The sequence below is a fragment of the Pleurodeles waltl genome, chromosome 10 (genome assembly GCF_031143425.1).
Source record: "Pleurodeles waltl isolate 20211129_DDA chromosome 10, aPleWal1.hap1.20221129, whole genome shotgun sequence".
Classification (NCBI taxonomy): domain Eukaryota; kingdom Metazoa; phylum Chordata; class Amphibia; order Caudata; family Salamandridae; genus Pleurodeles; species Pleurodeles waltl.
In genome coordinates this window covers 222,251,687-222,268,898 of record NC_090449.1, presented here as the reverse complement: position 1 = coordinate 222,268,898, position 17,212 = coordinate 222,251,687, and the positions used below count along the sequence as shown (strand labels likewise).

The following is a 17,212-nucleotide window of genomic DNA, read 5'->3' as shown; positions in this document are numbered from 1 at the left end:
TAAAATGTGAGTGGAAATCAGCAAAAGGAGAAAACGCATGTAAGCAGACAGAGTGAGCAATAAAATGAAAAAAGTAGTTCCCTTCATCTTAATGTAAGCAGTGAAATGTTACAAGTCATCCACTCAAAAGGAAAATAAAGAAGCTATGTTCAAAGGAGGGACAAATATACATGAATGTTGCACAGGTTTTTTTAACCGAAGAATTAGTCTCCTGATAATCTTGTCAAAGGTACACACCTAAAAAAAGAGAAATCTTGTGGGTATTTCTTTAGATATTTTTAAACATCTGGATCCCTGCATTTATCCAGTTAAATCTATCTCTGTACTCCCAATTTTGATCAAGTACTTCTAGGTGGTATTTACCTACACAAATGAGGGAGAGGACGCCGATGATGAAGGAATGCCTTTAATAAAATGTGGATGAGGTGCTCCCTTCTAGTAACTCTGAATGCCTCTGACATACCCGGAGACAAATTCTCATGTCCCTGGAAAAACCTACGTACCTTATACTTATCATTACTTGGAAGGTTTGTACGTGGGTTGATTTCCTCTGGATCTCCTTTTTGTTTACCAAAGGAGGGACAAACACAAGAAGAGGAAGAAAACCTATTGAATAATAAGCAGGCAAATTAGATTGACATGATAGTCAACCAAGGGTAACCAATCGGGTGTCCCAGAGCTCACTATAAGTTTTGGTATTGCAAGTATTGGTATTGTTCCCAGTAAGGCTTCCATGACAGACACTCAAAAGCTGTCTGTGGATTAAGTGTCAAATAAACTGTAGGCAAATGAGGGTGGAAAAACTGGGAATGTAAGGCAAGGAAAAAAAAAGAAAAGAAAGGGCCCACTTAAGCCCTGCCCGAAGTGCAGGATAAGAGAAAGAGGATTAAATATACAGAGATAATGAGGGAGAAGTGGGAGGCTAAGCAGATAGAGCAGAGTGATCACAGTAGAAACAGGAATTCAGAAGTCACATTGCAGAAGCATTGTGCATTTAAGCAGCTGAAAGTGGTGTAACAGGGTTATTTAATACTAGACTGGAAATACATTTGAACAGGAGGTTGCCAAAAGGACTCTGCCTGCCGTATTACGAGCAGTAATATGGCGTGGCAGTGTCCTGATGGTAGGGCGCTGCCGGCTGTGAAAGCGCCTGTTACCGTTCCCTGGCAAAACACATCCTCGCTGGACAAGGTAAGTTGATCGTCCAACAGGGAAGGGGGGGGTGAGGGACAGTGTTGTGTATGCACGTGTAAATGTAATTGTATATTCATGTGTGAATGCGTATGTGATACTTGAAGTGAGTGAGTTTTTGTATGCTTGTGTGAATGCGTGCCTGTTGGTGCGAGTGAATGCGGGTAGGTATGCATGTTATTGAATGCATGTAGGTTTGCTTGTGGTGAATGTGTGTAAGCGGGGTGTGTGTGAGCGTGTATGCGGCGAGGGTGGTGCTGTCTTGGAACAGGGGTGGGGGAGGGAGGTGCTGTCTAGGAAAGGGGGGAGGGGGAAGTCGTCCTCCGGCAGCCTTTCCGGCAGGGTTTTGGTGGAGGTGCTACCGCCGCGGAAACCCTGGCAGACAGGCGACTCCTAATACTGCTGGCGGTCTTCAGTAGACAGCAGGCCCGGAGGTGCTGTCCTACGGCCCAGCTGTCCCACCACCCTGGCGGTACCAGCGTGATGTGGTGGTTTGGCAGAGGCCAAACCGCCACACTCATAATGTGGCGGTCTTCACCACCAGCCCGTCGGCGGTGAGACGGCCACCAAAATGAGGCCCTGAGTCCTAGTCTGTTCTTTCTTAAAGTCCATCATTTCAGGCAGAAGATAGTCTTTGCTGCCCAAGAGTGGCTAACCGCAGGAGATTTTCAACTATTCTTTCAAATAAAACCAAGTAATTTTTTTAAACAATGTTGACATGATTCTAATGAATCAACTTGAATAACAAACAACTTCCCAGAAAACAACAGCACCTTCAGTAAGCTTTGTTTGTGAAATATTTTGGTGATGCTTGAGATTTTGGGACACGTTGGAAATTACATTTATCATGCATTTGGGTTGTAGGAGGATTAGCATTCTCTTCCGCTGTTTCATTTCTATAACATTATTTGTGATATCACACATGGAATAGGAAAAAACGAGGGAAGTTTTAATATTTCCAGTGTCCTTCATGTACAATGATTTCCTACACATGCCTGAGACCAGATACAAAAAATATGCAAGTACCTTTATGTGGAAACGACAACCAAATGTTTGAATTTTTGGGGTGGTCTGAGGTCTGCAATATTACATGCCAAAATATGAAGGCATGCAACATGGCTAGTATGTGCCTAGGATTAGACCACATGTTTTACCCCACTACCTTGTTCCGAAGCCATTCACTGGAAAGGATACAGGTCTCTATGTTAGCTCCAACAATGTAGCCAGTCACGTCAAAGTTGATGCGAATGAATTTACCCTGTTGATGATGAGAAATGTTTTAGGATTTTTATAAACATGATTATCTGGCAATTACTCTGGGACACATAGTTCAGGAATTCCACATTAACGAAATGTCACATGATAGAGCAATAATTAGTCAGTGGTTCTTAGTTTTTGGAACTCTATGTCAGATGCAGCTCTGCAAGAGCTCACATGGAGCACGTTTTTTTAAATGTTATGACTAGGACCTTGAGCTCACTAAGTTTAACTAGCATGCATCCTGGGCATTCGATAGAGATGGTTGTTCTGTCTGGTCTGACTTTTGCCATCAGACTTTGAGGTTTTTCTAGCACTCAATCAAACACAGTAGGTTGAGCCAGACACTGCATTCAGTGAGGCAGCTTGAAGGCTTGATACCCTTGCGTCAAAGTCTCACTGATCAGACTTTGCAAATTTCAGAAATGTCCACTCTGGTACTCCAGAAACCCCAATTTGTAATGTTTTCTCTGCATATTGGGAAAACACCCAGCGAAACGCGTTTTTCGTGAGATAAGACATATTCCAAGATGGTTCTCGAATTTGCACTTTGGTTTACTTTCAGATTTTGAAGGATTTCTGGAGTCCGATTTAATGCAACAGGTGAATCCAAATGGCTCAATATAGTGAAACAGCTTTGAAGTAGCACACCATTACTTCAATATCATGCTAAAATAATTTTGGGTTTAAAAACATCTCAATCAAGACGCGGTTTAGTGGAATTGTGAGATGTATACCACCAGGTCACCGTGGACTTCCAGAACTGAGAATATAAAATGGATTGTATGTTGGAATACTGTCTATGGTGATATTGTCAGACATAAACAGCGTGCCAAAAATCGTTTACAAAACTTTCGTTGAGGTTTGAATCTTCTATTATTAATGGGGTGATATTTTTGTAAATTATATTTAGGACACACAGTTTACATCAATCGTTTGTCTGACAACAATGTTCTCAGATTGTGTATTTCTAGTATATTGCTTTTAACAGTGACCAAGTGATCAATAGTTTATTAACTGTTACTTTATGCCTGCACGTTAGGAACAAAGGTTTACACAATTCCATTTGAAACGGATTACACGTATGACAAGTAAGAGGGGGCTTCACATCGACTTGACACTGCATGATAAGGGTGCTTCTAAATCAAACATGTAATACCACTCAAAACAAGTTAATCAACAAAGGCACTTACAAATCTCGAGGAGTTGTCGTTCTTCACTGTTTTGGCATTTCCAAAGGCTTCAAGAATGGGGTTAGCTTGCAGTAGCTGCTTTTCCAGCTCACCCTACAATTCAGCAATGCTCAGTCATTAAGTGCATTTGAACAGTAGCAAGGCAGCAGCATTACAGATGGGAAGATCCGACACAAGCAATTGCAAAAGGTAGATCTGCCTGAATTACCCTTGGACCGTGCACGCACAAATGATCAAACTCTCCACCTAACAGGATTTTTTGTACAAGTCATCTCACTGGCTTTCATGCTTGCATGTTTAGTGTGACTGTTGTGGTACCCGATCACCAAACCAAGATACATGTTTGAAACTAGGCCCAACACATTTGCATTGGAGCCACAATTCCCAGGTGTGCTAGGCAGACTGCCTCCCCCTGGTTACTCTTTCCTTTGTGCACGTTTGCCATACTGCCGGAAGCGGTATCACAGATGAGGTCACACATGAGGTTGTCAGGTTTCATTTTGAAGATCAAAGCATGACACCGCCTCTGCTACCTACCAAGACAGTGGCTAAAATGAGTAGGACACTTATCCGAACTGTAGCACTATTGTCCTGGGCTGACTGGTAATATATATTTTCTTCTATGACAAATGGTGATGTAATTAGACAAACTTGCTGTTATGCTTATGAAGCTTGCATACCGAGGCCTTTCTTTTAGAGCACATGATGATGTAATTAGAAAATTTTGCTAAGAACGAATAAAATACAATAAAGCTCAATGCTCAAAAGCCGACAACACCGTTGTTAAATGCAGTCATACCTGGAGTTGGGATGGAAATGGAGTACATAATGACACAGTATTACCATGGATTCACATGCACAGATGCACCATTGTTAATATTTTTTTGCAATTGCACACTGAGCCATGCAGTTAGAACAGATGTAATTCAATATACAACAAAGCAGCACTGCTGGACATCAAAACAGTTATTCATGAGAAGAAACAGCACATAATGGCTGCCCTAATTTGTGAAACAAACGCTAGCTGGAATCATTTTGGATTACCGGAATAATTATTTCCATGTATTTAATATTTGAAAGTTTTCTTGCACGGCATGTAGACCCTAAGACATCACAACACGTTGGGTATATTAAACTTATTTCTAAGGGGAATTCTTTTAATAAGGCAATGCTCTGTCAGAGTATGCACAGAAGTCCACGTGGCATTAAAGGTCTCCTCAAAAGAACAACTATCTAATGGGCGAGGGGTTCCATTGCCAGAGTGATCTTCAAACCTGCAGGAAGCATGCTCCTTATCCTACTCCTACATGAATGGCATGCAATGGGCATCCTATCTGGAAATGGATCTTTCGACCACGTTCTCAGCCCGTGTTCCGTGGCGCAGTTTTTCCAATTTTAAGCAATACCCTCTTCTGGAAGTAAGTTTCAAGCAAGGGAAAAAGGACACAGGGCAAGCCACAGATTGCTCTAGGTGGAAGTATCATATACTAATCATGAGCAACAATGACTAGTCTTGGAGGCAACTCTATCTCATGGAACACAACTGCAAAGAAAACGTGGCTTTCATTTGTACTAGCTAACTGAGACCTTAAGGCCGAATCTGGCCATATCTAAACAATGCAGAGCAATATTGAAAAACAACTTTCATTGCAGAAGAAAGGATATCCAGTGATTTCTCTTCATACCAAATGTGGAATTAGCCTCTCTGATAACAGCCAACCCATCACATGAATGGTCGAAAAGTGTGACCCTGAAATATTAGCCCTTTGAGGGCTAGGCCATTATGTTTAGAGTTGAGATGTGAAGGCATATGCTTCTGTCTATTTATTTATTTACTATATAAGTAGATCCTGTTACACTATAATCATGAAAAGTTGTACGTGTTGCTGGAGGCTCCCAAGAGCCAGTTTTATAAGGCTGTGGCTACTCATGACACAATCTGGTCCAGCGCTAACAATCTTGCAAAACGTAAACTTGCAGATCCTTTTTCAAGTGATATAAATTTCAGCATCAAGTTCAAAGCATGCACACATGCACAATGAAGTACAAATCGATGAAAGCACACAATCACACAAACTACTAATGTAGTACATGCACTATTTGTTACATCAGACAGTGACAAATGCCGCACAATTTCACAACAATCCTAAAAAAGGATCAACTGCTGGGATGACTTACTTGTTTGGTTTCAGAACAAGGGGTCAAATTGTAAGTTGATTACCTCTTTTAAGATCATAAGAAAGTCACAGCTGTAACGTCTTGCACACGTTGATAGTGATATCTAATGATGACCCTACACATGTTGAACCTCAATAACCTCCGGTAGAGTCCTTTAAAAATGGTGGTACACGCGTGAATGTTGGGTGCTATTGTTGCTTTTCAACGTGATACAATGATGTAACCTTAGGTACTGAATTTCACTCTATGGTACTCTCTGTGCAACAACAGCATGCAGGTCTGCACTCAGTGCTCTATTCACACACTCAACACTCGGAGTTACTCACGTATGCAAAAGATGGACCTTGCTGTAGTTGAATAGTATAAAAAACATGTCAGTATTAGTCCAAATAGGTACACACTTTCTTATGCGCTGTGCCACACATAAACAGCATACTTCTATTAGAGATCAATTCTGGATTGTAACTTAAAGAGAAAATACATATTAAGTCCTTGAGATACTTTAATGTTATTGTCTTCCTAATTTTTTATTCTTGCATATCCACAAAATGGCCTATGTCCAAGTTCACCTCCAAAGATCATAAAGAACTTATAACACAGTACTGATGTTGTTCATTTGTTCTTCTTTGTTCCAGAGGCACGTGGCCAAACTGTACCCTACACAAGGAACTTAATTGATGGTGCCCCCACTCCAAACGCAAGGCAGGCAACTGATGATAACATAGTTTCTCCAATCCAGCTGTGTGAACAGTGATTGCTGCTGTAGACGCAATGCCCTTTTTTCTATTCTTCTACCCAGGTAAAAACTAGGGTGAGTGACAAAAAAACAAATAACCACCACAGCCACGGAAAAAGTCCCTAGCTGTGGGCGCCATATTTGTTTTGTTTTTCATGAACAAACTCCCACTTTGGGACCTTGATTTTGATAAACAATTTTCTTTTTGATGTTTTGTGGATAGCCATCAAACAAATGACAGCCGTCCACCAACATTTCTGTAGCCTGACAGGATCTGCCATCACAGAAGTTCCTATCAGAGTATAGGGATCACCATTGGGCCAGATAATAGTCCAGCACAGTGGCAGATGAAATGTCCCCTGCAATCCTTATGGACGGAGTACCATTTGCCAAATGTAAAAACTGGCCTAAGTCTTGATGAAGCCAAAAGGTCCTGTGTAGTTTTGGTATCATGGAATAAGAGCAACTTAAACATGTAGTTGGAAGCAAAATGTGAGCCTTCCCTGGTAACTCACACCCACAGATATGTGCTTGCAAAACAGGGCAATACAGGGCTTGAAAAGCCAAAAAGGGGGAAGGATAGGAAATATGTGAATTAGAGACTAGCAAATATGGTGTAAATCATGTCAAGGATTCCACTTAGCATATGTGGGATTCTGACTGCCGTCGCAATGAGGACTACCAGCAAGCTCAAAAGCGACTTATGACAGCACCAGGTTTTCAAAGCCATGGTATTCCTATTCTATTCAGCCTAGGTTATTAATTAACCTTCTCAGTTACTCATTTAATAAAACAGCATTTGCTTATCAGTTAGATCTTTTTTAACCATATATGCATCAAGTAATCTAGGAACACCAATACTAATCTTCCACGGATTTAACATCAATACTTGTTTTAATTATACTGTGTGCATAGATAACATTGTGATTGATTTGCAAAAATGAAGTACAGTCTTTCTATCAACTCCTGGCTCCTGCATGATTGTTTTTCCACCATCAGTGGCCCAGTTATGGATGAGTGTCACTTGCAGAACAGTGTGGAAGATGCCACTGACAGCAGAATACTAGCCTCTCGTCAAGAATGTATTAGGGCCCAATAGCACCTGTATCGAGGTTCCCTGATGTAAGCAACAAAGACTATGAAGAGGAACGTGTATCTTAAAAAAAAAAAAAACACCCACTGTAGAAGCAAAAATGCCAACTGTAGGCGGAGGGTTGGCATACTCCCTGGAGTCCGGTCCCAGCTGTCTTCCAGAAGGAACCAATGACAGCTGAAGCTGGAAAATAATAGCTGATTATAGGAATGGAGGAGGAAGACTGAAGAGTGGACAATAGCGTTCCCAAGAAAAGAAGACAATTGGAGAGCAGAGGATATTCAGAAAATGAAAAGGCAAAGAGACAGAGTAGCAGGAGAGAAGAAGAACAAAACCAGATAACGAAGAAGGCAGAGATAGTGGTGCAGGAGGGCGAAGGAAGATCAGAGGATGAAGGAGGCAGAGAAATAGAAGAGCTACATATCTGGAGAAACCCACAGGACGAAGATGGAGGAGAAATGGAGGAGCAGAAAAGCAGATGAACACCAGAGAAAGGAAAGACTGAGGTGCAAGAAAAGTAAGGATACCAAAGGACAGGGCCAACAGCAATCAAAAACCAGGTGGAGCAGTGGAAGACGACGGGGGCCATCTGGGTGTGTAACAAACCGAGTTGCCACTCAGAGTGTGGTGTTGTGTCCCCTATTGGAACGGCTTATCCTGAGGCAAGTAATTAGGACTTTGTGTGATGCATATGTTGCTCACCAGGTGATGAAGGGTCATATTACAAGTAGGGAAATGTATACTGGGACTAGTAGGTGGCTGGTTTTATTTTTACATGCACAATAAAGAGAACAGGAATAAGCTGAAACCCTCTTCATCCATAGGTGTCGCCAAAGACAACCTACCTTTAATTAATATCATCAAGGGAAGCTTCTAAGGTCACTCTTCTATCAAATGGATTATGTTAATCTTTCCATTTTTTCCGACAGTTGTCTTTGTGATTTTTGTTGTTTTATTCTGAAGAGTCCTACCACAGTTTATGCTCTGCCAGTACAAGGATTCTGAAGGATATAGGTAGCTTGTGAGATTGTGCCATACAAAAATTTGTAAGTAAACTATTTGTACTCGTATAATATGCTTTTGTTCTTTTCTCTTGTGTCGCCATGGGTAAACCTACTTTACCAAGACTTTGCCTGAGCTACTCTTTATTTTGTGTATTGCCTAAAATCTTCAGCAACAACTTACAATGGTTGGAGAATGGTCTCACATTTCTGGAATCTGGGTTTAAAGTATCAAAATAGCACCAACTACACACATGGAATAATAATGGCTAGACTTCGATTGCATAGTTCACTGAGCCACTGCAGACAAAACCAGGAAAAGTGTTGAAGAGGACACACATTTCGGGCTGATTTGTCAGATTTTGCTGAGTCTTCCAATCTAGGGCAGTGTACCTCTAACAGATAGACATACTAAATTAGTGAATCAAGAATGTGAGAGAGAAATTGGTGGTCCAATACAATGTAGTCCAGTCCTGAGTGCTCTCATTATGTAATGATGGACTTATATGCCTGAAAAGAGAAAATTGAAAGATTTGCCCTGGCCGCCATTTTGCAAGCTTAATAAAAAGGCTTTGGTTGCTTAAAACATGCAAAATAAATGAGAGCCAAACAATAGGCAGCACCTGTGAGAGTGATTTGTTGGTTAATAATCAAAAGATTGATTGGTCCTATGTCACCACCAAGAGATCCCAGAAATCATTTTTAGGATACTAAATAGTAGGACAGGAAAAGTAAAAAAAAAAAAAAAAAAGTTACAAGATAGTCAGTTTACAGATACCAAGACAGAAGTCATTTGAATGTTTGAAACTCTTGCACCAGCATTTCAAAACTGGAAATGGAGGAGTAAAATGCAGCAATATTTGGCAAAGTACATGTCAGCCGTTCGGCACTTCCTTGACATTGATAGAAATAATTTTGTAATTATCCAGCACCTGCTGCCACTAGATTCCAACATGGGGTTACTAGGGCTGAAGTCATGACACATTTTTAGTACATGCACCGGGGATAAATTGGCACATAATGAATCTAAATGCAAATCATTTACATACTGAGTGATTAGCTTGATAATTTGGCATGGTTTAGGCTCTTGTCATCTTTAATTAGCCAATCCAGCTCTACGTCAAATATGTAGTTTTTACTCACCTTACCTCAATGGGATGGGATTTGCACTGAAGACTTGCAGTGTGCCTCATTCAGATCTCATCTAGAGACCACAAAACCTGCTGATCTAGCTCGGCTGCTCTTTATAGCAGCACAAACCGTAAAATGGATTATTAAAAAAACAAAAGAGGCACTGCAGTTTCTGGGAACATGAAAGAGCACATTGTGTCCTAAAATGTTCTTACAGTGTCTAAAGCATTTTGCTTGAGAGAGTAACCTGCTAAAAATAACAGTTAGCCCCTGTTGCTCCAGTTGGAATTTTTCACTTTAAGTACTCAGACAAGAGTGGCACAAATGTAATACTAGTTGTTTTGAATCATAGAGTCTCACATGATCATCAAGCTGTCTAACTCACTATTGGGTATCAGGAAGGCTACAGAACCCTAAAAGCAATTAAGCACTTCACAACAGTTATGTGTCAGAATATCGTGGAATGTCATGGACGTAAATATCACCCTGCAAGAATATCGTAGACAAAATATCAACTACAAAAATAGTATCATGCTACCTATGCATAAAATGTACTATTCTTAACTCAGCATCCATGTATTTCTTTCTCTCTATATATACATATATACATCTGTGTGTGTGTGTGTGTATATGTATACGTACACACACACACAGATATACATATTCATAATATACACACACAAACACACATATATATGGATATACCATCCATTTACTTATATGTTGACATAATATGTTACACCTATACCTACCTATGTATAAGTACCTGGATGACTTTTTGTCAGTCGATATTTTCGATACAATATTTCTGCAGGCGTGATATTAATACTATGATAATCTGGTAGCATGCCCCTATCTTTTGTTACTAAGATGGCATCAACCAGATAGGTTGTCCTTTAAATATGAAAGCTCTAACATACCTTTCTATGTTTAACATGCCGATTGCTTGTCAGAAAACCCAAGCAGCTGATGCTAAAAGTTTCGATTCACTTGCTGTTTCGTTAACCAAAAGATGCAAAAGCTATACAGGTATACATCTTTCTTTGAGAAGGTTGATTTAACGTTTCACAATGGTTAGCCAAATCCTAATTCAGAGAACTTAAAAGACCAGTGGTGGGGGAAGATATACACATTTGGGTCCCAGTGACATCACATACCTACTCCTTCTCTCTCCATTAGACCCTGAATGAGCCAGGTAAAGGCATGGGTTGGAAACTGATAAATGTAAACATTGCTCAAATAGCTTTGGTTAATTTCTGTTCTTTTCCCTGCTTTGATGACTCAAGGCACTGGCGGTAGCAAAATCCATATGAAGAGTAACAAAAAGCAATTGAGGGGTAGCAATTGCTATCCCTGTCTAGATCAAAGACACCCATGTATTTTGCATAATACACGGGTAAGATAGGCGCACAGCGTATGGACCAAAGGTCATATCCAGTGCAGATGGAGCACACAAAGGGTTAGTGTGGGTTCTGGCCTCAGCTCTGAGCCTAACTCTTCCTACAAAGTGCAGAAGACAGGAGGGTGGCTGGGAAAAGTAGAATCTAAAAACAAAGCAGCTTGATGTAGTTGAGCATCAAAAAACACCAAATATTTACTAAATGATTCCGTTAGGGCAAGCCATAGTCATTTGTTCATAAACCAATAACGCAGGTTTGAATAAACCTCATAAATTCGCTGACAAACCGCAGCTAAGTTATAGAGATGATTTCCTATGCATAAAAACACTGGCATTTTTCAATTCAGCTTGGATGTGCAGCCTTAACACGCCCTCATTGCTTTACCATGTTCTCACATATGACATCACAAATAACATCAAGGATTAAATCACTGGTGACATCATGTATCAAATCACCATTGACTTCATTGAGACATGGATGACCTAGGCAGCATAACTTCCTGTTATACAAAATACAGCATATTCAGGCTAGGTCTGTCCTAAACCAGGCTGTGTATAGAGGCCATACCCGGGTGATTATGTCTATACGAAAGGCAGGGTGCTTGGCCTGGTCAAAGGCAAGGCCCTGTGGTAAGTCAGATTGCACACATCTGAAGGTTATACACAAAGGGCTATGACCAAAGATAGCCAATAGAGAGCAAGGACTTATGTTGTTGGAAAAAAAGGCTCCTATCAACCAAAAACACACAACCAAATAATCTCTACTGGTACATCAGTGTTTCCATATTTATTGCCCTCAGTTGATTATGTGTAACACCAGCCATCGAAGCATGTGAAACCCTCCCAGTGGATGTCTCATCTTAGTATAAAATTATTAACAGTTTTTGTTTGGGTTGGATCAACAATTAAAGGGGAAATATTCCAAAGAACACAAAATGCATACATGATTTTGGAAGCTGCCCATTATGTTGATACTTTTGCACTTGTGTATCATTCATGCACGTTGGTGAAATACTGCAGATCACAGTAAACTACTACAGGCGAAATCAGCGGAGCAGACTTTGACCACAAGATATCTTCCCTAAATGCAGTAGATTAGAGTCTACCAAATAAAGGACCTAAACGAGGCCAGTAAATGAGATGAGTTGGTCTCTGTTTCGGTCGGCTGCAGTTGAGTCGTGGGCTCCTGTAATAGCAGGGAACAGTCTACGGTTGAGCTACCTGCAATTTCCATATAGCTTGTATCAGACCCCTTCAGACAATATCAGACTATGGAGTAGTGGGACCGAGGAACAAAATATACTTACAGTGATGCTTGTATCCTTTTTGCCCTTGTGAGAGGAAGCAACCATAGCTAGGTACTGGATGACCTTCTTGGTATTTTCAGTTTTTCCTGCTCCCGATTCACCCCTGTAAAGAAACAAAAACAGGATACTTGTCAGGCAGAGTGGGTTGTTGTCAGTGGAACAAGCATTTCATACATAGGGGGTTATTCTAACTTTGGAGGAGTGTTAATCCGTCCCAAAAGTGACGGTAAAGTGACGGATATACCACCAGCCGTATTACGAGTTCCATAGGATATAATGGACTCGTAATACGGCTGGTGGTAAATCCGTCACTTTTCCGTCACTTTTGGGACGGATTAACACCTCCTCCAAAGTTAGAATAACCCCCATAATGTTATACTCATACATAGCATTATGCCCTCACCCGTGCCATAATGCAGAGAGTCCCAATATGTTATGGGCAGAACCACAGTGTGGGGGATACAATAGTGTCCTTTCTTGTTGTAGGCTATTGCTCCTTATGCACGTGTGGTAATAAGCATGGAGCGTTGGTTTCCGCCACCCCAATTCTTTGAGGGTAAGAAACAAAGCAGTATCATGGTACTGCAGATTCTCTACTTTACACTAGGTAGACTGAGGTAAATTTAGGAATCACAATTCCTCATTAGTAAAGTAATTATTGGCCATTTTACTTAAGGCTCTTCTGTAGCAGGGTCACACTATGAAGACAAAACGATTGATATTGCTGTGTGATTGGTAGTAAGATTGACAGCTCCTTTAAGAATTTCAGGACCCAGTTGGTGTGAGGATCCAGAAAGATTCCCTCAAGATTCCTTAGCCCATCTATTTAATGTCTGACTCTGCAACTTCTAGCCACCCCCAAGGTAGTATGGTATCTACCATAGTGGGATAGAACTCTTCTTTTCAAGATCTAGAACCTATGCCACTTCTTCAAGTCTGGTGATAGCCCTGTTGCCCTACTTTTGCTCTCTCTTGTTTCCAAGGCAACTGCATTGTACTCTGTATCAAGGAGGTTTCGACCTTAAGTTGTAGAGAACTAGAGACTTCATCTTTTTCCAGAAAAGTATTTTGAACAGACACTTTTTGGAAACTCCTGTCACTATGTCTGGAGATGGCATCTGAGTTCTTCCATTAGTATATTAGCATAGAAGATGGTGACAATTGCAAACAAGCATTGGCAAAGGCAATCTGTGTGGCCTTTTACTTTGCTACAGAACATTAAGTAATTACCAAATGTCCTAGTGAAGTCTGAAGAAACAGCGAGCAGTCTTTAACAAAACGGCATCCCATCAAAATTTCACTAGCTGTCAAAAAACTGCAATAACTCATATTGTTACTAAATGCCCCTCTCAAGTGAAATGCAACTGCATCAAATGTCCTTCACAAACGTGAGGGGGTGTGGCTTCAAAATACAAACACATATATCCACTTTTGCTACCCTAATACATTGTGCTTGATTTCGATGGGCTAGGTAAATATGCCAAGAATTTCTATCCGCGCAGGAATCAATATTGCCATGTACTGCTAATTACCCCACAAATTGATGAAAAAACTGTGCATGGCAGGGGCGTGAGTTATAGTTACCTTAGGGCATGAGTTATACTTACTTGAGGTAACTGTAACTATAACTGGTGAATTTCTGTGGTGTTGTACGTTTAAAATGTGACCCTAACTGTAACGCCCCTGTAACCTTTGTTTTTTTTAAGTGATTTATATTCAAATTCTTTCATTCAGCTGCAGTTTCACTGGTTAGTAGGGGTAACTTACAAGTCGCAGTTCCGCTAGTCATTACTAGGTGTCTCTCTCAAGTCAAATACAAAAACATTTATATTCTTTCAAGAAAGTGCAGTTCCACAAGTTGTGACTAGCAGTCCCTCGCGAGTCTGATACAAAAGCACTGAAATTCTTACATGAAGCTGCAGTTGCACTTAGGAGGTGTCCCGCTCAAGTCAAATCCAAAAGCATTGAAATTCTTTCATGAAGCTGTGGTTCTGTGAATAACTAGGGGTCCCTCTCCAGTTGAATGCAAAAGCATTGAAATTCGAGCATGAAGCCTAAGTTTCATTAGTCATTACGAGGTTTCCCAATTGAGTCAAATACAAAAGCACTGAATTTCTTACATGAAGCTACAGTTCCACTAATAGTTAATAAGTGTCCCTCACACGTCAAATACGAAAGCATTGAAATTCTTACATGAAGCTCCAGATCCACTAGTTATTAATATTTACTGTTCCTAGCACAGACAGATGAAAGACAGACCCAGGCCTTCACATCACGGAAAGCACTAACTCATATTCAACTTCATCTCAACTTTGGAAATGCTAGAGTATAGCATATTTTCTAGAGCAGTAGTTCCCAACTTGTGGTCTGGGGACACCTGAAGGTCCGCAAAACCTCCTTAGGGGGTCTGCGGCTGCTTAGAAAATTAAATAATATGAACAGATTAATAAATTGTATATAAATAAAGTGGCTATTAATATGAATAGACTAATACATTGTATATAAAGTGGCTAAGTGTGCAACCTAAAAAATGTAATACATACTGCCAATGTCAAGGAATTTGAAATTGGAGGCAAAAAATTAAATTAGTATCCTCAGATTGATTTGCGGGAGTAGTGCTGGTGCATCAAACAGAATGGGTGGCATCCGTATGGACGTGTGGCTTTGATTGATTTTAAAAAAGCTCCAACCTTCCTGTTAGAATTAAAAGTTGTTGTTTTTTTTTTAATTAGTATTTGTTTGCAAATTAAATAAAATATGTTATCATTTGTGTATGTGCTTGATGGATGCTTGTTTCTATATTTTTGTGTATTGATTTGCTGTTCATATCATCGACAATGTTTAGGCTGGGATCCCTAGCTCCCAGCAGTGACTCAGTGTGGGGTACCCAGATCTCAATAATGATTCAGTGGGGGTCCCCAGGTCCCAGTAATGATAAAGTGGGGTTCCACAGAAGTCAAAAGGGTGAGAACCACTGTTCCAGACCATACTGTGCAAAATGGCAGATTCTTTTAGTTCAATGTGTAAAAATGGTAAGAGCAGGGGTCCAAAGTCGTTTTTAGTAGCCCACTGCCAACATGCTGAATGCCATGTCTGGTTACAGAGAGTAAACATGACCGACTGGCCTCTTTATATGCTTAACATACTTTTCAATGTGTAGTAAAGTTAATTACTCATTTAAACTTTATCACATCACTCTATCATGCAACTCTCTGCCAAGGGTATTGGACAGGACTGCCGGCCTCAAACTATCAAAACTTTTTCAGGTAGAGAAGATGAAGAGGGAAAGCATCCCTTAATTAGGCAATGAGTGTTTTTGATGTTTCATTAATACCACCAAGGCTTAATTTGTGCTGATGGTTGATGGTGATGGGTATCAGCACTAATACTTGGAGACCATGACTTAAACTTTTATCATCTGACTCAGAGCAAGGCAGAAAAAGGAAGAAAAGAGAGAAATACGAAGAAAGATAGAAAAAAGTGACAAAAGAAAAAAGCAGTGGTGCAAAATACTGTACGAGTAAAAGAAGGGAAAGCAGGAGGTAATATTGGTATTTGTTAATATCTGCATTCAGGGGTGATTGGGGCAGATTCCTAAGATCTTTGAGCCCTGTGCTTGTGGTAGTTACTAAGAAGCAGCGTCTACCAACCAGAATCTATAAATGAAAGGCCTGATTCAGAGTTTGGCAGATGGTTATTCTGGCAGAAATATGACAGATATCCCATCCGCCTCATTACAAGTGCATTATATCCTAATCCACTTGTATTAAGCCAGACAGGAGTATTATATCCCAATGCACTTGTAATAAGACGAACATGAGTGTTATTTCCCAATGCACTTGTAATAGGGTGGACAGGCTATCTATCACATTTGTGACAGTGTTACAAACTCTAAATCAAGTTCAAAGTTGAGGACCAATTAACAAAAATACTGTAAGTCTGTAGATTGTTATTGTACGTCTAAGATTTGCATGGATTGAACCATTTTAAAGATACACGCAATTCAATAGGAACTTGCCAGAAATCAACACAAATTGGGGATGTGCAAGTGTGCCCACTTCACTATAGTCTTTTGTTGCTCACTATGACACGGTCAACGCTAAACTTTAATGCAGTCAATGCTGGTCATGTTACAGCGTTTTTTTTTTACTTTAAGACATGCTGCACAGCAGCCAGCGCTGCTGTGTGACGTGTCTAAAAATCATTGACAGAACCAACAGATTTCAGAGGCAAAACCTATTGACTGTGTCAATGCTTGTTTTTGTTGTTGATGGAGTTCTTTTTTTTTTTTAGCAAGGGATCGCCCACTGGGCCGCCCTGCCAAGTGTCCCAGGTCCATGTGTGAGGCGCTACTCCAGTCCTGTTTTTTTCTTCGTATTCTATCACTTGTAGTCTTCTTTTTGCCATTATAAAACCTGACCACAAGTCACAGAAAAAAACTGGACTGGCACAACTCATCGGGCATGGATCTAGGAATCTTGGCAGTAAATCATCGGGCATGGATCTCGGAAACTTAGCAGCTATGCTGCCGGGGGATAATCACAGCGCTTTGGTGTAATATAGGTAGGTGTTCACATCGTAGCTTGTAACTGTTTATAACTTTGTATCTCTTGTAATCAGTGCTTAATTTGTGCTTATTGTTTCCGGTGCTCAGCACCGGCACTTATTTTTTAGGGCCGGGGCTTGATCTTCTGCCACAAGTATTTGTTGCGAGCAAAAGACACAT

General features: G+C 40.5%; 1 protein-coding gene across 3 annotated transcripts in view; it reads right to left on the bottom strand.

The window, feature by feature from the left end:
* The window catches only part of LOC138261346 (myosin-11), a 175,078-nt gene that overhangs the window by 76,938 nt on the left and 80,928 nt on the right, over positions 1 to 17,212 (bottom strand). For 2 of the 3 annotated variants that reach the window (XM_069210196.1, XM_069210198.1), the window contains exons 5-8: positions 12,487 to 12,589; positions 6,146 to 6,166; positions 3,642 to 3,734; positions 2,386 to 2,449 (exon numbers count right to left, since the gene is read on the bottom strand). In XM_069210196.1, the coding sequence (XP_069066297.1) occupies positions 2,386 to 2,449; positions 3,642 to 3,734; positions 6,146 to 6,166; positions 12,487 to 12,589 (281 nt within the window). The remainder of the gene's footprint in view (positions 1 to 2,385; positions 2,450 to 3,641; positions 3,735 to 6,145; positions 6,167 to 12,486; positions 12,590 to 17,212) is intronic. The other variant, XM_069210197.1, reaches the window with a different exon arrangement.